The 22,500-nt window shown below is 43.8% G+C and overlaps 1 protein-coding gene across 5 annotated transcripts in view; it reads right to left on the reverse strand.

Moving 5' to 3' along the window:
* The window catches only part of LOC116062282 (lethal(3)malignant brain tumor-like protein 4), a 39,788-nt gene that overhangs the window by 8,877 nt on the left and 8,411 nt on the right, over nt 1-22,500 (reverse strand). For all 5 annotated transcript variants that reach the window (XM_035998179.1, XM_035998177.1, XM_035998176.1 and 2 more), the window contains exons 4-13: nt 19,480-19,584; nt 18,920-19,055; nt 13,457-13,548; nt 13,158-13,300; nt 8,119-8,195; nt 7,952-8,037; nt 7,765-7,875; nt 1,116-1,230; nt 500-608; nt 267-380 (exon numbers count right to left, since the gene is read on the reverse strand). In XM_035998179.1, coding sequence (XP_035854072.1) covers nt 267-380; nt 500-608; nt 1,116-1,230; nt 7,765-7,875; nt 7,952-8,037; nt 8,119-8,195; nt 13,158-13,300; nt 13,457-13,548; nt 18,920-19,055; nt 19,480-19,584 — 1,088 coding nt within the window. The remainder of the gene's footprint in view (nt 1-266; nt 381-499; nt 609-1,115; nt 1,231-7,764; nt 7,876-7,951; nt 8,038-8,118; nt 8,196-13,157; nt 13,301-13,456; nt 13,549-18,919; nt 19,056-19,479; nt 19,585-22,500) is intronic.

Consider the following 22,500-nt stretch of genomic DNA (forward strand, 5'->3'; position numbering starts at 1 on the left):
ACAGGCAGCCATACAGACAGGTAGACAGACAGGCAGACAGACAGGCAGGCAGCCAGATAGACAGACAGACAGACAGACAGACAGGCAGGCAGCCAGATAGACAGACAGGCAGCCAGCCATACAGACAGACAGGTAGACAGACAGGCAGCCAGATAGACAGGCAGCCAGCCAGAGAGACAGACAGACAGAGATATAGTGAAATTATATTTTCATAAACATTAAAATATACTCATAAAACTAAATCAAAACAACAGCCATTTTCTGACCTGTCTGACTGGTTGCCGTGGTGACCCATGTTAACGGCTCTCTCTCCTCCCAGCCTATCAGGAAGCAGCACCTCCTTACGCATGTTAATGTCTGAGTACGGACAGCCGAAGGCACTGGGGAGGGACATGACTTAGGGTTAGGAACATGACTTAGGGTTAGGAACATGACTTAGGGTTAGGAACATGACTTAGGGTTAGAAACATGACTTAACGTAATATTTGAGGAATAGTACCTGTGGTGGCCGGTGTATTTGGCTCCTTTAATGTGTCCGACGCCTCTGCAGCCCGGAGTTGGACACACGCCCTGGGAGGGGGAGGAGCCTGATGACAGGGGGGCGGAGCCTAAAACACAGGAACAGGGTTCATGCTAAAGCTAAAGCTAAAGCTGAAGCTGAAGCTAAAGCTGAAGCATGGTAAACAGTTAATAACATGTTAAAACATTAATACATGTTTCCTAACTGCTAGTTAGTTAACTTGTTAGTCTAGTAAACTGTAAACTAGGAAGTTTTCAAGCTCTTTGTCTTTCACCTGTCTGTCTCCCTGTCTGTCTGACATGGGGGGGGGGGGCTCCAGTGGGTGTCTGCCTGTCTGTCTGTCTGTGAGTGTGCCTGTCTGTTTGTGAGTGTGCCTGTCTGTCTGACCTGGGGGGGGCTCCAGTGGGTGTCTGACTGTCTGTCTGACCTGGGGGGGGCTCCAGTGGGTGTCTGTCTGTCTGTCTGTCTGACCTGGGGGGGGCTCCAGTGGGTGTCTGACTGTCTGTCTGACCTGGGGGGGGCTCCAGTGGGTGTCTGACTGTCTGTCTGACCTGGGGGGGGGTCCAGTGGGTGTCTGACTGTCTGTCTGTCTGACCTGGGGGGGGCTCCAGTGGGTGTCCCGTGCGTTGACTCCAGCCGACTGGATGAAGGTCGGCGAGGTCGCTGTCGCTCCAGACGTCAAACTGCTGTGACCAGCCGTCATAGTGCACCTGCAGAGACACACCTGCTGACATCATCACACCTGCCGACATCATCACACCTGCTGACATCATCACACCTGCTGACATCATCACACCTGTTGACATCATCACACCTGCCGACATCATCACACCTGCCGACATCATCATACCTGCCGACATCATCACACCTGCTGACATCATCACACCTGGTGACACTAGCTGTTTCTCGATGTCAAGGAAGGATCCTTCGAAGCCAGAATTTGGAGGACGCTACGTCATCAGTAGCACATACATTTCTGTCCACTGTTGAATTGCAGCGCCGAAGTCGGGCCTTTTCACTGACGTAATGACGTAATGACGTAATGACGTAATGACGCAATGGCGCAATGACGCAATGGCGCAATGGCGTAATGGCGCAATGACGAAATGCAGTGATGGCGCAATGGCGCAATGATGTAATGACGCAATGATGTAATGGCTTAATGGCGCATTGCGCAATGACGCAATGACGTAATGACGTAATGACGTAATGACGTAATGACGAAATGACGCAATGACGCAATGACGTAATGACGCAATGATGCAATGACGCAATGACGTAATGATGTAATGGCGCAATGACGTAATGACGTAATGGCTCAATGGCGTAATGGCGAAATGCAGTAATGGCATAATGGCGTAATGACGCAATGGCGTAATGGCGTAATGGCGCATTGCGCAATGACGCAATGATGAAATGATGTAATGGCGCATTGCGCAATGACGCAATGACGCAATGGCGCAATGACGTAATGGCGTAATGGCGCATTGCGCAATGACGCAATGACGTAATGACGAAATGACGTAATGGCGCAATGATGCAATGACGTAATAGCGCAATGGTGTAATGGCGCAATGAGGCAATGACGTAATGACGTAATGACGCAATGACGAAATGACGCAATGACGTAATGGCGTAATGGCGTAATGACGCAATGACGTAATGGCACAATGGCGCAATGACGTAATGACGTAATGACGCAATGACGCAATGGCGTAATGATGTAATGACATAATGATGTAATGATGTAATGGCGCAATGGCGCAATGACGTAATGACGTAATGACGCAATGACGCAATGACGCAATGACGTAATGGCGTAATGACGTAATGACATAATGACGTAATGATGTAATGGCGCAATGACGTAATGGCGAAATGCAGTAATGGCATAATGGCGCAATGGCGCAATGACGTAATGACGTAATGACGTAATGACGCAATGACGTAATGGCGTAATGACGTAATGACGTAATGACATAATGATGTAATGATGTAATGGCGCAATGGCGCAATGGCGCAATGACGTAATGACGCAATGACGTAATGGCGTAATGACGTAATGACATAATGACGTAATGATGTAATGGCGCAATGACGTAATGACGTAATGGCGCAATGACGTAATGGCGCATTGCGCAATGACGAAATGATGTAATGGCGCATTGCGCAATGACGCAATGGCGCAATGACGTAATGGCGCATTGCGCAATGACGTAATGACGAAATGACGAAATGACGTAATGGCGCAATGGCGCAATGATGTAATGACGCAATGATGTAATGGCTTAATGGCGCATTGCGCAATGACGCAATGACGTAATGACGTAATGACGAAATGACGCAATGACGCAATGGCGCAATGACGCAATGACGCAATGACGCAATGACGTAATGACGTAATGATGTAATGGCGCAATTACGTAATGACGTAATGGCTCAATGGCGTAATGGCGAAATGCAGTAATGGCATAATGGCGTAATGACGCAATGGCGTAATGGCGCATTGCGCAATGACGCAATGACGAAATGATGTAATGGCGCATTGCGCAATGACGCAATGACGCAATGGCGCAATGACGTAATGGCGTAATGGCGCAATGGCGCATTGCGCAATGACGCAATGACGTAATGACGAAATGACGTAATGGCGCAATGATGCAATGACGTAATAGCGCAATGGCGTAATGGCGCAATGAGGCAATGACGTAATGACGTAATGACGCAATGACGAAATGACGCAATGACGCAATGACGTAATGGTGTAATGGCGTAATGACGCAATGACGTAATGACGCAATGACGTAATGGCGTAATGACGTAATGACATAATGATGTAATGGCGCAATGGCGCAATGGCGCAATGACGTAATGGCGTAATGACGTAATGACATAATGACGTAATGATGTAATGGCGCAATGACGTAATGACGTAATGACGTAATGGCGCAATGACGTAATGGCGAAATGGCGAAATGCAGTAATGGCATAATGGCGTAATGACGCAATGGCGTAATGGCGCATTGCGCAATGACGCAATGACGAAATGATGTAATGGCGCATTGCGCAATGACGCAATGGCGCAATGACGTAATGGCGCATTGCGCAATGACGTAATGACGTAATGGCGCAATGAGGCAATGAGGCAATGACGAAATGACGTTATGGCGCAATGGCGCAATGACGTAATGACGCAATGAGGCAATGACGTAATGACGCAATGACGTAATGGTGCAATGACGCAATGACGTAATGACGCAATGACGCAATGGCGCAATGAGGCAATGACGCAATGAGGCAATGGCGCAATGACGCAATGGCGCAATGACGCAATGGCGCAATGACGCAATGGCGCAATGACGTAATGGCGCATTGCGCAATGACGTAATGACGAAATGACGTAATGGCGCAATGATGTAATGACGCAATGATGTAATGGCTTAATGGCGCATTGCGCAATGACGCAATGACGTAATGACGTAATGACGAAATGACGCAATGGTGCAATGACGCAATGACGTAATGACGCAATGACGCAATGGCTCAATGGCGAAATGCAGTAATGGCGCATTGCGCAATGACGTAATGGCGAAATGCAGTAATGGCATAATGGCATAATGGCGTAATGGCGTAATGACGCAATGGCGTAATGGCGCATTGCGCAATGACGCAATGACGAAATGATGTAATGGCGCATTGCGCAATGACGCAATTACGCAATGGCGCAATGACGTAATGGCGTAATGGCGCATTGCGCAATGACGCAATGACGTAATGACGAAATGACGCAATGGCGCAATGACGTAATGGCGTAATGGCGCATTGCGCAATGGCGCAATGATGCAATGGCGCAATGACGAAATGACGCAATGACGTAATGGCGTAATGGCGTAATGGCGTAATGACGCAATGACGTAATGGCGTAATGGCGCAATGGCACAATGGCGCAATGACGTAATGACGAAATGACGCAATGGCGTAATGATGTAATGACATAATGATGTAATGATGTAATGGCGCAATGGCGCAATGACGTAATGACGTAATGACGCAATGACGCAATGACGCAATGACGTAATGGCGTAATGACGTAATGACATAATGACGTAATGACGCAATGGCGTAATGGCGTAATGGCGCATTGCGCAATGACGCAATGATTAAATGATGTAATGGCGCATTGCGCAATGACGCAATGACGCAATGGCGCAATGACGTAATGGCGTAATGGCGCATTGCGCAATGACGCAATGACGTAATGACGAAATGACGTAATGGCGCAATGATGCAATGACGTAATAGCGCAATGGCGTAATGGCGCAATGAGGCAATGACGTAATGACGTAATGACGCAATGACGCAATGACGAAATGACGCAATGACGTAATGGCGTAATGGCGTAATGACGCAATGACGTAATGGCACAATGGCGCAATGACGTAATGACGAAATGCAGTAATGGCATAATGGCGTAATGGCGTAATGACGTAATGACGCAATGGCGTAATGGCGCATTGCGCCATGACGCAATGACGAAATGATGTAATGGCGCATTGCGCAATGACGCAATGACGCAATTACGCGATGGCGCAATGACGTAATGGCGTAATGGCGCATTGCGCAATGACGTAATGACGAAATGACGCAATGGCGCAATGACGTAATGGCGTAATGGCGTAATGGCGCATTGCGCAATGGCGCAATGACGTAATGGCGTAATGGCGTAATGACGCAATGACGTAATGGCGTAATGGCGCAATGGCACAATGGCGCAATGACGTAATGACGAAATGACGCAATGACGTAATGGCGTAATGGCGTAATGACGCAATGACGTAATGGCGTAATGGCGCAATGGCACAATGGCGCAATGACGTAATGACGTAATGACGCAATGACGCAATGGCGTAATGATGTAATGACATAATGACGTAATGACGTAATGGCGCAATGGCGCAATGACGTAATGACGTAATGACGCAATGACGCAATGACGCAATGACGCAATGACGCAATGGCGCAATGACGTAATGACGAAATGACGCAATGACGTAATGGCGTAATGGCGTAATGGCGTAATGACGCAATGACGTAATGGCGTAATGGCGCAATGGCACAATGGCGCAATGACGTAATGACGTAATGACGCAATGACGCAATGGCGTAATGATGTAATGACATAATGATGTAATGATGTAATGGCGCAATGGCGCAATGACGTAATGACGTAATGACGCAATGACGCAATGACGCAATGACGCAATGACGTAATGGCGTAATGACGTAATGACATAATGACGTAATGATGTAATGGCGCAATGACGTAATGGCGAAATGGCGAAATGCAGTAATGGCATAATGGCGCAATGGCGCAATGGCGCAATGACGTAATGACGTAATGACGCAATGACGCAATGACGTAATGGCATAATGACGTAATGATGTAATGGCACAATGACGTAATGACGTAATGGCGCAATGACGTAATGGCGAAATGGCGAAATGCAGTAATGGCATAATGGCGTAATGACGTAATGACGCAATGACGCAATGACGTAATGGCGTAATGACGTAATGACATAATGATGCAATGATGTAATGGCGCAATGGCGCAATGACGTAATGACGCAATGACGTAATGACGCAATGACGCAATGACGTAATGGCGTAATGACGTAATGACATAATGACGTAATGATGTAATGGCGCAATGACGTAATGACGTAATGGCGCAATGGCGTAATGGCGCAATGAGGCAATGAGGCAATGACGTAATGACGTAATGGCGCAATGAGGCAATGAGGCAATGACGAAATGACGTTATGGCGCAATGGCGCAATGACGTAATGACGCAATGAGGCAATGACGTAATGGCGTAATGACGCAATGACGTAATGGCGCAATGACGCAATGACGTAATGACGTAATGACGCAATGACGCAATGGAGCAATGAGGCAATGGCGCAATGACGCAATGGCGCAATGAGGCAATGACGCAATGAGGCAATGGCGCAATGACGCAATGGCGCAATGACGCAATGGCGCAATGAGGCAATGGCGCAATGACGCAATGGCGCAATGACGCAATGGCGCAATGACGCAATGAGGCAATGACGCAATGGCGCAATGAGGCAATGAGGCAATGAGGCAATGACGCAATGGCGCAATGACGCAATGACGCAATGACGCAATGACGTAATGACGCAATGGCGCAATGATGTAATGGCGCAATGACGCAATGGCGCAATGACGCAATGAGGCAATGACGCAATGAGGCAATGGCGCAATGACGCAATGACGTAATGACGCAATGGCGCAATGACGTAATGATGCAATGACGAAATGACGTAATGACGCAATGACGAAATGACGTAATGACGCAATGACGCAATGACGAAATGACGTAATGACGCAATGAGGCAATGACGTAATGATGCAATGACGCAATGATGTAATGACGTAATGATGCAATGACGCAATGATGTAATGGCGTAATGACACAATGACGTAATGATGCAATGACGAAATGACGTAATGACGCAATGAGGCAATGACGCAATGGCGCAATGACACAATGACGCAATGACGCAATGATGTAATGACGCAATGATGCAATGACACAATGATGTAATGGCGTAATGACACAATGACGCAATGGCGCAATGACGCAATGACGCAATGGCGCAATGACACAATGACGCAATGACGCAATGATGTAATGACGCAATGATGCAATGACGCAATGATGTAATGGCGTAATGACACAATGACGCAATGACGCAATGACGAAATGACGTAATGACGCAATGACGCAATGATGCAATGACGCAATGATGTAATGGCGTAATGACACAATGACGCAATGACGCAATGACGAAATGACGTAATGACGCAATGACGCAATGACGAAATGACGCAATGATGCAATGACGCAATGACGAAATGACGTAATGACGCAATGATGTAATGACGTAATGATGCAATGACGCAATGATGTAATGGCGTAATGACGTAATGACGCAATGATGTAATGACGTAATGATGCAATGAGGCAATGACGTAATGACGTAATGACGTAATGACGTAATGACGTAATGACGTGCACTTGCTAGCCTGTTCCATTGTACGTGAGCCTGGCCTCTGAAGGACTAGTCCTACCAAGGAAGCGTCCTTGACATTGAGAAACAGCTACTGTTTACTTTAAATAAAAAACATATCCCATAATACCAAGGTCTGGTACTGACCTTCAGCCTGTAGTCTTCTGTTTCCGTCACTGTGGCGACGCGGATCAACATCGGGTTTCTCCGATCCACCGCTTCCAGTTTCTGGTTGACCTGGAAACCGTGGGGAGCTCTCTGATTGGACGAAAAGACACCTGTTAATCATCACACTCACCTCCCTCCTTCCCCCCCTCTGTTCCCCCCCCCTCACCAGGGTGAAGGCTGTGTTGGGAGCAGCGATGGATCCCGTTTCCTGCAGGTATTCCTCCCACAGGAAGTTCTCTGGGTTTGGGTGACCTGAAACAGGACAAAAGTACTTATTACAGTAATACAAAGTACTCTGATTACTTCAGAGTATTAATACTCGCTGTGTAGTACCCTGTGGAGCAGTGAGAGGGCGTCCCTGCTGTTCACACCAGCCCACAGGATGGATGTACGGACTGCTGCTGTCACACCTGATCATCAACACAACAACAAATCATTGGGAAATATTAATATAAACAGCCACAGCGCCACCTGCTGGTCGACTACAAAACTACAGCGTTCACTGCAATCACATTCTCAGTGTCTGACAACATTATGGGATGGATCCCTACAGATATAGACCTTTTAGTTAAAGAGTAAGATCCTTTTAGTTTAACATGAAACAGCCCCGAAATCACCATCACCAAACCCACCAGACTCCATGTAAATAATCAGGACTTTTAGCGTGTATAGAGCCAGCATATTTCCACCAGACTCCATGTAAATAATCAGGACTTTTAGCGTGTATAGAGCCAGCATATTTCCACCAGACTCCATGTAAATAATCAGGACTTTTAGCGTGTATAGAGCCAGCATATCTCCACCAGACTCCATGTAAATAATCAGGACTTTTAGCGTGTATAGAGCCAGCATATTTCCACCAGACTCCATGTAAATAATCAGGACTTTTAGCGTGTATAGAGCCAGCATATCTCCACCAGACTCCATGTAAATAATCAGGACTTTTAGCGTGTATAGAGCCAGCATATTTCCACCAGACTCCATGTAAATAATCAGGACTTTTAGCGTGTATAGAGCCAGCATATTTCCACCAGACTCCATGTAAATAATCAGGACTTTTAGCGTGTATAGAGCCAGCATATTTCCACCAGACTCCATGTAAATAATCAGGACTTTTAGCGTGTATAGAGCCAGCATATTTCCACCAGACTCCATGTAAATAATCAGGACTTTTAGCGTGTATAGAGCCAGCATATCTCCACCAGACTCCATGTAAATAATCAGGACTTTTAGCGTGTATAGAGCCAGCATATTTCCACCAGACTCTATGTAAATAATCAGGACTTTTAGCGTGTATAGAGCCAGCATATTTCCACCAGACTCCATGTAAATAATCAGGACTTTTAGCGTGTATAGAGCCAGCATATTTACACCAGACTCCATGTAAATAATCACTACTTTTAGCGTGTATAGAGCCAGCATATCTCCACATGTAAATGGGTGAATTAAGGGTTTATTTCAACCAAACCTGAGTGGTGATTGTTGGAACAGTGCAAAGATGAACCAAGACGACTTTTGATAGTTTGATTTAGTTTCTGTCCACTTTGAATGCAGTGTGTTTTACGATGATAAAAGTCCTGATTATTTACATGGAGTCTGGTGGGTTTGGTGATGGTGATTTCGGGGCTGTTTCATGTTAAACTAAAAGGATCTTACTCTTTAACTAAAAGGTCTATCTCTGTAGGGATCCATCCCATAATGTTGTCAGACACTTTGTCTCTGTCTCTGTCTGCCTGCCTGTCCGTCCGTCCGTCCGTCCGTCCGTCCGTCCGTCCGTCTTTCTCTCTCTCTCTCCCTCTGCCTGTCTGTCTATTTTATTTATTTTATTTGATTGGTTTATTTGATAGGGATCGTGCATATTTATGAACATTATTGTATAATAACACCATGTAAATATGCCAGAATTAGTTAAAATAACTACTTTTCATCTGCAGTCTCTAGGCAGGTAACATAGGACTATATTCTCAGGCGGAAGAATATAGTACTTGGGCGGAATGACTTGCTTTGCAGCAAACCTGTCTGAGAATATAGTTCCCGGTTAGTTTACGGTTAGAAGATGGCTGTCTCATGTTACGTTGTTTTTTGTACACGCTGTGACTCTACAAATCACAACACGTAAATAGGAACATGTTGGAGTTATTTTGTCACTTATTGGGAGCAGTAGGATGACTGGAACCATTCACCTGCATGTACTGTGATGGGCTGATGCCACTGGAACCGTCAGACAGAGTTACAGCACGCACGGAGATGAGAAGGGTATGTATGGACTTATCTAACTCTGGGGGTTACGGTGAATAAGCTAAAGTCCCAATAAGTCGGCGTGTTCCTATAAGAGTGAGGTCATCTCTGGTTTGAAGTGAGTTTTAAAGGTGTGAATGTTGGACCCTCTCTGATTGTGGGGGGCGAGCTATTCCAGAGTTGACCTCCTATTATTGACAACACGTTCTCTCCAGAAGTGGTGCGTCTAAATGGTATCACCCAGTCCCCTTTTACAGAGGCCCGTGTACTACCTCCGCTTTCAAGTCTTTGGAAAAAGCCACGCAGCGGTGGGGGGGCAACATTATGTAGCTCTTTATATATCAAACAAGCATACCTGAAATGTTTAAAATTTTCAAAGCTTAAAAATGTATGTCTCTTTAAGATATCGCAATGGTGATATGACAATGCCTTTTCTTAAATAGAGATTCAATGCGTTTAAGAGTAGTTATGCTAGTTAGTGACCAGGTAGTAACACAATACTCAATATGTGAAAAGATCATAGAGAACAACTTGGCAGCTTTGGTGTCAAGAAATGGCCTAACTTGTTTAAAATTCTGCAAATTAAATTTAACTTTATTTGCCACCTTTTTCACATGACTTTTAAATGTTAGGGTGGAGTTATATATGACTCCTAGATATTTTAATTCATTAACAATATTAAAGTGCTCATATTATGCTCATTTTCAGGTTCAAAATTGTATTTAGAGGTTGTACCAGAATAGGTTTATGTGGTTTAATTTTCAGAAAACACCATATTTTTGTTGTACTGCACATTGCTGCAGCTCCTCTTTTCACCCTGTGTGTGGAGCTCTCTGTTTTAGCTACAGAGTGAGACATCTCACTTCTGTTCCATCTTTGTTGGGAGTCGCACATGCGCAGTAAGTACTGCTAGCTAGTCAGTTGTAGAGTATGAGGGAGTGCCATGCTAGCAGCTAGGCGAGCATTATAACGTGTTACAAAGTGACGCACGTTCGTCACGGAAGTAAAGGCTGGACTACAATAGAGCAGTTTGGAGCAGTTTGTGAACAGTGTTTTCCGTTGGAGATGTTAAGTCCCTTTGGGGTGGACTTTGAGCTTTTTCACTTTGTAAACTTATAACATGCACAAAAAGATATATAACACAATAAAGGTGTTGTAAGGGGAAAAGCCAAAAAGCAGAATATGAGCACTTTAAAGCAGCCATATTATTCTCATTTTCAGGTTCATAATTGTATTTTAAGGTTGTACCAGAATAGGTTTACATGGTTTAATTTTCTAAAAACACCATATTTTTGTTGTACTGCACCGCTCTCTCTCACTGCTGCAGATCCTCTTTTCACCTGGTCTCTGTTTTAGCTACAGAGTGAGACCTCTTTTCTTCTTCTTCTTCTGTACTGTCTTTGACTGCACTGCACATGTGCAGTAGCTCAGATGTAGATCATGTCAGCTAGCTAGCTCCATAGACAGTAAAAGAAAGGCTGTTTCTACAACTTCGGTCAGTTACAAGGCAGGATTAGCTGGGAGACTTCTAAATGAGGGCGCACATGGAAGTAGTTCTTTTGTAGATTATGGTGAACTTGTGTGTGTTGTAGCAGTGCTTTGCTATTGAGAATGAGGTAGCATGCTAGCGTTAGCATTAGCGTTAGCATGCTAATGAGCTAATGGTTGCGGTTAGCCTGCTCGTTTCGGCTTGTGACGTCACAAGCCGTGCCAATTTTGAACAGCTCACCCAGAGACTGAAGGCAGGACACATTCAGAAACTGTATCTCACTCTAAACACCATGGATGGATTTTTATCAAAGTTTGTATGTGTGTGGAAGCACCAGAGACACAAAATAACTCCCCAAATCCCAGAAAAAGTGATTTCTTTCATAATATGGGCACTTTAAGCTCCTGTCCTCTAAGGAACACGTAAGAATGTGACACCTTCATGTTTGGTTTGGTAAACGCCATACAGACAGTTTTTGGGTGTTTAGGTAGAGACATGACTTAGTGAGCCAGTCATGAATGTGAGCCATAGCAGATGTAAGTGTGGATGCTATCTCTTGGTAGTTCTTAGCATGTGCAAAGATTACAGCATCATCTGCATATGTCTGGACATCAACATGTTTACAAGCCTCTATATATATATATATATATATATATATTTATTTATATACAGTGTAAACAGGATGGGACCAAGTATGGAGCCTTGGTGGACCCCTACTGGACATTCATACAGTGGGGACTTTGAGTCATTAATACGAACACATTGCTTTCTACTGGACAGGTATGATTTTATCCAGTTGAGAGCTTGCTCAGAGAAATTAAAATATGTTAATTTAGATAAAAGAACGTCGTGGTTAACAGCATCAAAAGCTCGCTTTAGGTCTAGGAAGACAGCACCAACATAAGAACTGCTATCTTAGTATCCTTTAACCTTTTCCAAAAACAACCAGTTGGCTGTTTCTGTTGATGGGCCCTGAACCCAAACTGCTCAGGGTGGAGTGAATTATTGCTTTTATTGAGATGTTGAATAAGTAATTTAGCCACCCATTTTCCGGCTATTTTAGAAACAACAGGCAGAATACTGATTGGCCGATAATTTGCCATATCTGATCTTTCACCTGATTTAAAAATGGGTGTGACCACGGCCATCTTCCATGCTGATGGCACAATGGATCGTCTTAAGGACTGATTAATCAAATAATAGGCTGTATGAGGGTCTCTTTGTGCCTTTTTAAAAAATGTGTATCAAGGCCATAGATATCCATGGTCTAGAATTTTTTAAGCCACTGGTGGTATTTGCTACTTCTTTTTCAGTTATATATTGCAGGTGAAAAATCGGCTGTGCATAATTAATGGTGCAAGTAGAGTAGCTAGGTGAATTAAAAAGTTGGGTTATTTCATGAACAGAGTCTAGAAGGTGTTTAGTTCTGTAGATATGATGGTTGGATCTGGGACTAGTTCAGTGTTCTTTATTATGATTCTGTTTTCTGCCAATCAGCTTGTTGATGGTTTGCCATATCTTCCCATTTCCTCTTGCCTCTTCAATAGTATCAATGTCTGTCTGTCTGTCTGTCTGTCTGTCTGTCTGTCTGTCTGTCTGCCTGCCTGCCTGCCTGCCTGCCTGTCTGTCTGTCTGTCTGTCTCACCAGTAGTCGTACGAGTCGTCCCAGTTGTCGAAGTGAACCAGGAAGTGGTCATCGATGACATCGGCGACGGAGGCGACGCAGACCAGTCCGGGGTTCTTCCTGTCAACAGCCTCCAACTTCATCCCAACGCTGAACTCACAGCTCTGAGAGACAGGCAGACAGGCAGACAGACAGGCAGGCAGGCAGACAGACAGGCAGACAGACAGAGGGAGCGAGACAGACAGACAGACAGACTCTCATTGTAAACATGTGAGTAGATATGTATGTTATTATATGGTAATGTCTGTTGAAATACTGACTGCAGTGCGATCGGTGAACAGGTTCGGAGGAGCAGCATGAGAGCCTGTGGACTGAAGGTAGAGCTGCCAGTCAAAATCTGTCTCACTGTGACCTGGGGAGAGAGACAGACAGGTAAAATGCCTACCATCCATTCTAAAGACAATCTCTGAGACATGAGTCTGACATTAGTCTGACATTAGTTTGACATTAGTCTGACATTATTCTGACATTAGTTTGACATTAGTCTGACATTAGTCTGACATTAGTCTGACATTAGTTTGACATTAGTCTGACATTAGTCTGACATAAGTTTGACATTAGTCTGACCTTAGTCTGACAGTCTGGGACATTAGTCTGGGACATTAGTCTGACATTAGTCTGACATTAGTCTGACATTAGTTTGACATTAGTCTGACATTAGTCTGACATTAGTTTGACATTAGTCTGACCTTAGTCTGACATTAGTCTGGGACATTAGTCTGACATTAGTCTGGGACATTAGTCTGGGACATTAGTCTGACATTAGTCTGGGACATTAGTCTGGGACATTAGTCTGACATTAGTCTGACATTAGTCTGGGACATTAGTCTGACATTAGTCTGACATTAGTCTGGGACATTAGTCTGACATTAGTCTGGGACATTAGTCTGGGACATTAGTCTGGGACATTAGTCTGACATTAGTCTGGGACATTAGTCTGACATTAGTCTGGGACATTAGTTTGACATTAGTCTGGGACATTAGTCTGGGACATTAGTTTGACATTAGTCTGACATTAGTCTGGGACATTAGTCTGACATTAGTTTGACATTAGTCTGACATTAGTCTGGGACATTAGTCTGGGACATTAGTCTGGGACATTAGTTTGACATTAGTCTGGGACATTAGTCTGACATTAGTCTGACATTAGTCTGGGACATTAGTCTGACATTAGTCTGGGACATTAGTCTGACATTAGTCTGACATTAGTCTGGGACACTAGTCTGACATTAGACTGGGACATTAGTCTGACATTAGTCTGGGACATTAGTCTGACATTAGTCTGGGACATTAGTCTGACATTAGTCTGGGACATTAGTCTGACAGTCTGACATTAGTCTGGGACATTAGTCTGACATTAGTCTGGGACATTAGTCTGGGACATTAGTCTGACATTAGTTTGACATTAGTCTGACATTAGTCTGGGACATTAGTCTGACATTAGTCTGGGACATTAGTCTGACATTAGTCTGACATTAGTCTGGGACATTAGTCTGACATTAGTCTGGGACATTAGTCTGACATTAGTTTGACATTAGTCTGACATTAGTCTGGGACATTAGTCTGACATTAGTTTGACATTAGTCTGGGACATTAGTCTGACATTAGTCTGACATTAGTCTGGGACATTAGTTTGACATTAGTTTGACATTAGTCTGACATTAGTCTGGGACATTAGTCTGGGACATTAGTCTGGGACATTAGTCTGACATTAGTTTGACATTAGTCTGACATTAGTCTGACATTAGTCTGGGACATTAGTCTGACATTAGTCTGGGACATTAGTCTGACATTAGACTAGGACATTAGTCTGACATTAGTCTGGGACATTAGTCTGACATTAGACTGGGACATTAGTCTGACATTAGTCTGACATTAGTCTGGGACATTAGTCTGACATTAGTCTGACATTAGTCTGGGACATTAGTCTGGGACATTAGTCTGACATTAGTCTGGGACATTAGTTTGACATTAGTCTGACATTAGTCTGGGACATTAGTCTGACATTAGTCTGGGACATTAGTCTGACATTAGTCTGGGACATTAGTCTGGGACATTAGTCTGACATTAGTCTGACATTAGTCTGGGACATTAGTTTGACATTAGTCTGACATTAGTCTGGGACATTAGTCTGACATTAGACTAGGACATTAGTCTGACATTAGTCTGGGACATTAGTCTGACATTAGACTGGGACATTAGTCTGACATTAGTCTGACATTAGTCTGGGACATTAGTCTGACATTAGTCTGGGACATTAGTCTGACATTAGTCTGGGACATTAGTTTGACATTAGTCTGACATTAGTCTGACATTAGTCTGGGACATTAGTTTGACATTAGTCTGACATTAGTCTGGGACATTAGTCTGGGACATTAGTCTGACATTAGTCTGGGACATTAGTCTGACATTAGTCTGGGACATTAGTTTGACATTAGTCTGACATTAGTCTGACATTAGTCTGGGACATTAGTCTGACATTAGTCTGGGACATTAGTCTGACATTACTCTGGGACATTAGTCTGACATTAGTCTGGGACATTAGTCTGGGATATTAGTCTGACATTAGTCTGACATTAGTCTGGGACATTAGTCTGGGACATTAGTCTGACATTAGTCTGGGACATTAGTCTGGGACATTAGTCTGACATTAGTCTGACATTAGTCTGGGACATTAGTCTGGGACATTAGTCTGACATTAGTCTGACATTAGTCTGGGACATTAGTCTGGGACATTAGTCTGACATTAGTCTGGGACATTAGTCTGGGACATTAGCAGTGTTGCCACAGTTACTTTGAAAAAGTAACTTAGTTACTTTACAGATTACTTGATTTTAAAAGTAACTTAGTTACTTTACAGATTACTTGATTTTAAAAGTAACAAAGTTAGATTACAAGTTACTTTATTAGTTACATTCAATAACTGCCGACCACACCCCCACAGCCTCAACATAAAAATGACAACCGGTTTACTGTGAGGCAGCTCGGCGTTGCCAGTAGTAGGGATCTAGTTTATTATGGCACGAAAGAGAGCGAGTCAACCGTGTTTAAGGGCAGCATTTCCTCTACAACATACTGCCCGACCAACTTCTTCAACTCTCCCCCACTTACTGGTTTTGCACCGAAGTCCAGCTTTTGTTGTTTTAAGTTTGACTGCAGTGCTGCGACTCCAAATGTTTCTTCAAATTTGACGTAGTATTTTTGTAGCTAGATAGCACTTTGTCCCACCAGCACAGAGTGTACAGCGAACCTTAATATTGCCGTCTTTAGCTGACACAAACTCAAAATAGTGACTGTATTTCCAGCTAGAAAACGCGCATCTCTCTCCTCCCTCCATTGTTGTTTACGTTTGTGTCGCTGCGTGGTACACGTGACCTGTCCTCATGATGAAAACGTGACCTGTCCTCATGATGAAAACGTGACCTGTCCTCATGACGTGACCTGTCCTCATGCTGAAAACGTGACCTGTCCTCATGCTGAAAACGTGACCTGTCCTCATGCTGAAAACGTGACCTGTCCTCATGATGAAAACGTGACCTGTCCTCATGCTGAAAACGTGACCTGTCCTCATGTCCTCATGATGAAAACGTAACCTGTCCTCATGATGAAAACGTGACCTGTCCTCATGCTGAAAACGTGACCTGTCCTCATAATGAAAACGTGACTTGTCGCATACGTGACTTCACTCCCCAAACCGCAAGAAGAAAGCAAAAATATATATTTTTACTAAGGAAAATGACAAAAAGAGTAATGCACAGTGACTTGGATACGTAACTTTAATCTGATTACTGGTTTGGAAATAGTAACGCGTTAGATTACTCGTTACTGAAAAAAGTGGTCAGATTAGAGTAACGCCTTACTAGGTAACGCATTACTGGCATCACTGGACATTAGTCTGACATTAGTCTGGGACATTAGTCTGACATTAGTCTGACATTAGTCTGGGACATTAGTCTGACATCAGTCTGGGACATTAGTCTGGGACATTAGTCTGACATTAGTCTGGGACATTAGTCTGACATTAGTCTGGGACATTAGTCTGATATTAGTCTGACATTAGTCTGGGACATTAGTCTGACATTAGTCTGGGACATTAGTCTGACATTAGTCTGACATTAGTCTGACATTAGTCTGGGACATTAGTCTGGGACATTAGTCTGACATCAGTCTGGGACATTAGTCTGGGACATTAGTCTGACATTAGTCTGGGACATTAGTCTGACATTAGTCTGGGACATTAGTCTGGGACATTAGTCTGATATTAGTCTGGGACATTAGTCTGACACATTAGTCTGACATTAGTCTGACATTAGTCTGGGACATTAGTCTGGGACATTAGTCTGACATTAGTCTGGGACATTAGTCTGACATTAATCTGACATTAGTCTGGGACATTAGTCTGACATTAGTCTGAGATTAGTCTGGGACTTTAGTCTGACATTAGTCTGGGACATTAGTCTGACATTAGTCTGACATTAGTCTGGGACATTAGTCTGACATTAGTCTGGGACATTAGTCTGACATTAGTCTGGGACATTAGTCTGACATTAGCCTGACATTAGTCTGGGACATTAGTCTGGGACATTAGTCTGACATTAGTCTGGGACATTAGTCTGACATTAGTCTGACATTAGTCTGGGACATTAGTCTGACATTAGTCTGACATTAGTCTGGGACATTAGTCTGGGACATTAGTCTGGGACATAAGTCTGACATTAGTCTGGGACATTAGACTGACATTAGTCTGGGACATTAGTCTGACATTAGTCTGGGACATTAGTCTGACATTAGTCTGACATTAGTCTGGGACATTAGACTGACATTAGTCTGGGACATTAGTCTGACATTAGTCTGAGATTAGTCTGGGACATTAGTCTGACATTAGTCTGACATTAGTCTGGGACATTAGTCTGACATTAGTCTGGGACATTAGTCTGGGACATTAGTCTGACATTAGTCTGGGACATTAGCCTGATATTAGTCTGGGACATTAGTCTGGGACATTAGTCTGACATTAGTCTGGGACATTAGTCTGACACATTAGTCTGACATTAGTCTGGGACATTAGTCTGACATTAGTCTGGGACATTAGTCTGACATTAGTCTGGGACATTAGTCTGACATTAGTCTGGGACATTAGTCTGGGACATTAGTCTGACATTAGTCTGGGACATTAGTCTGACATTAGTCTGAGATTAGTCTGGGACATTAGTCTGACATTAGTCTGGGACATTAGTCTGACATTAGTCTGACATTAGTCTGACATTAGTCTGACATTAGTCTGAGATTAGTCTGGGACATTAGTCTGACATTAGTCTGGGACATTAGTCTGACATTAGTCTGACATTAGTCTGGGACATTAGTCTGGGACATTAGTCTGACATTAGTCTAGGACATTAGTCTGACATTAGTCTGACATTAGTCTGGGACATTAGTCTGACATTAGTCTGACATTAGTCTGACATTAGTCTGACATTAGTCTGAGATTAGTCTGGGACATTAGTCTGACATTAGTCTGGGACATTAGTCTGACATTAGTCTGACATTAGTCTGGGACATTAGTCTGGGACATTAGTCTGACATTAGTCTGGGACATTAGTCTGACATTAGTCTGACATTAGTCTGGGACATTAGTCTGACATTAGTCTGACATTAGTCTGACATTACGGAGTCTGTGGGAGAGATGTTTGGGGACAGTTGGTAGAGGTATTGGATGTGCTCACCTTTGGGTGGGTGGAGCCTGTGGTTGGTGTCTTTGCACCAGCCTGTTGGTCTGATGTGTGCTGAGTCAGCGTTTACCCAGAAGTCATAGCACTCGGAGTAGCCGTCAATGTGGAGACGGAGCCGACAGCCAATCACCTGAGAGAGAGAGAGAGAGAGAGAGAGAGAGAGAGAGAGAGAGAGAGAGAGAGTTTTCACTGAATATCTACAGTCATGTGCAGAAGTTAGCACACCCATGCTAAAGTTGACTAAAAAGAGGACCATACCCCCACATCATCACATACCCTTCACCATACCCCCACATCATCACTTACCCTTCACCATACCCCCCATCATCACATACCCTTCACCATACCCCCACATCATCACTTACCCTTCACCATACCCCCACATCATCACATACCCTTCACCATACCCCACATCATCACATACCCTTCACCATACCCCACATCATCACATACCCTTCACCATACCCCACATCATCACATACCCTTCACCATACCCCACATCATCACGTGTGTGTGTGTGTGTGTGTGTGTGTGTGTGTGTGTGTGTGTGTTACCTCGGCGACCGTCAGCACACAGAAGAGGGAGGGATGTAGTGGGTCAACGCCCTCGAGCTTCATCCCGACTTTAAAACCAGTTCTCCTGCTGGGAAAGGACTGGGACTGAGAGAGAGAGAGACAGGTAGACAGACAGTTAGATAGAGAGACAGGCAGACAGACAGAGTTAGAGAGAGAGACAGGAGTTAGATCATAGCACAGAGACGGCACTGGTGGACATTACTAACGACTTCTGCAGGACTTGTCTCCGTACTTGTCTTAATTCTAATTTCCAATTTATATTTTATGTCATTTTAATCATCATTTAATGACTTGTTGATCCTGCCGGTAGCTAGCTTGCCCTGCTAACTGATAGCCGTTAGCCGTTAGCTGCTAGGTGCTGTCCGGTGAGCGTATTCAGCCAGGCTTCTGGGATAATCATAACAATAACAATCCCCCGAGCGCCCGCTGGTCTGGTGCATGTCCTCCAGAGGACAGATCATGCCTTCGCAGCGAAAAGTTTAGATTATTTCCCCCTCAAAAATAGGTAATTGAGCACTGTAGAGGTTCTGACCATGTCAGTGACTATGTAACTACATGGAAACGGACCGAATGATGTCTGTGGTACAGTAAACTAGTTACAGACGGCTAGCTGTAGCTCGCGCTGTCTCCTGAGACTTCAGCTGTAGCAGGAAAAGGTAAACAGATGAAGAGGGAGGTGTTCACAAGGCAAGAAGCTCGGAGTAATGTAACTACGGAGAATATAGCAGATATACAACACACGGAAGAGCCTTTGAGTTTGATGGTCCTCCTTATTTATTGGAACCTGAGTATACAGACGAAGAACTAGCCTCACAAGAGGTGGAAAGAACCAGACAGACAGACAGACAGAGTTAGAGAGAGAGACAGACCGACAGAGTTAGAGAGAGAGACAGACAGACAGACAGAGAGGCAACAGGCAGATGGAGCAGCTGCTCCAAGCGCGAGCTACAGCTAGCAGCTAACGGCTAACGGCTATCAGCTAGCAGGGCAAGCTAGCTACCGGCAGGATCGAGACAGGGACCAGGGTAGGTGAATAGAAGGTTTTCACCAACGTCACGTTCTGGGCGGTAACCTGGATGCACGGCCATATTGGAGGCACTCGGTGTAAACAACTGAATGGAGTAATGGAGTATTGTGCACTTTGGATACTTTAATACTTTATGTCTAAACAACAGAAAAGCTCATCAAACGCATCCAAGATGCAAAGGCATGGAAGGACTTGGACCACAATAAAGGCGATATTTTGAGAAATTACAGTTTACTGGCGGTGCAGATCCCTACAAGTTGGCTCCCTCTTCTTGGATCCATGGCGACCCGGTGATTCTTCCTTCAGTTGCATATCCCAATATAGTTATATATATAGATATAGATAGCCTATATATAGATATAGATATAGTCAACTACCTGGTGTTCTCACCGAGCCCATACACAGCTGAAGACCTTAAATCCTACAAAGGTTTGGAGGCCTATAACCAGATGGTGTGTGATGGGTGAGGGAGACGCAGTACCAAGTCATTAACGACCATGTGTTGTGAAGCCAGAGTAAGTAATGCAGTAACGTCTTTAATCAACCTAACCTTAACTGTATGATATCATTGTGATACTCAAGGTGTAGCCAAGTGACTCTCAATCGTTTATTTTCATTTCAAAGACCAAACGACAGATTGTTCCCTCGTAGATCCTGGTTGAGTTTCGCCTCCTTTCCTCTGATAACTTCTCATTCCTCTCTCTGGTTTTAATAACTTTTGGAAGTCGATAATATTCCAAATGTTTTTCTCGGTCTGACCTATTGGTACAACCTAAAACACGGCAATAATTAACCATTTTCCTTGACGCCGTTGGGGATCTACTTCAGTGCCTGTGCTTTGTTGTGATGCGGAGTACCTCCAACATGGCGACTTCTGGTCTGATGACGCGCCGTGAAAACCCTCTATTTAAACAACGTCTGAGTTGAAAACGCATCTTGTTGTCACGTAAGGGCCCTGTTCATGTTGCACAGACATATTAATTGTATTTTGTGTCTGTTAAGAGACACAAAGGCCCTCTAAAACTTGCCCCGACCACTGCCGTGTTAGATCAGGGGACGCTAGCTCGTACACGTAGCTGCAGCTGCTCCGTGTTGCTGCACTGATTCGGGTCGGGGGTTTTCTATCGAAAGTACTCACGTAGCTATAGCGATCAAGATTAACGTAAAAATTGGCCAGAATTCTCCTTTAACATTTAAAGGAATCTAAATGTATGTGTGTGTGCTCAAATATGGCTTCTGGAAAGAAAATAAAGGATAAAATATGAATTACTAAACAGACATTAATTAAGAAGCTCCCCGTTAGGCAGCACATTGGCCAGGAGTCATTCTGGATGCCTAAACATCTCTCAGATAAGGCCCAGGGTGATTGGGAATGTCTGGGATCTCTGTTTTCTTCATTTTCAATCATGTCTCCGTCCGTACTATGTGCTAACGTTACCACCATCAAGCCGCGATGATTAGCTGCAAATGAACGCTGCCGAATCTGTCGAGTCGTCTTGTAGTGGTGCGTCAAGTGCAACGTACGGTATATTCCCGTCCAATTAGATTGAATTCGGTACTGATGACGTGAAAAATAATAACGGTAACTCCAGTGAAAGTATTTGAAACTTGTTAGTGAGGACTAAATAAAAAGGACAAAAATAAATAATAAAGTAAAGTAAAAATATCTGAAAAATCTACTATTTTAACTAAGTATTTGTACTTCATTACTTCCCATCTCTGCTGTGCAGTCACCCAAACCCACGTACTGTTAGAAAGTATAAAACATAGTTTATCATGTTTTTCACATATATATTGTTATAATTCCAGTAAGGTTTTCTATTCTAATTGCTCCTGTTGGGTAGCAATGTGCATATTAAGAGTTGAGTGAGATACTATACTGTAATGGGATTTATATATATATATATATATATATATATATATATATATATATATATATATATATATATATATATATATATATGGTATAATTA

The sequence above is a fragment of the Sander lucioperca genome, chromosome 23 (assembly GCF_008315115.2).
Source record: "Sander lucioperca isolate FBNREF2018 chromosome 23, SLUC_FBN_1.2, whole genome shotgun sequence".
Lineage (NCBI taxonomy): Eukaryota > Metazoa > Chordata > Actinopteri > Perciformes > Percidae > Sander > Sander lucioperca.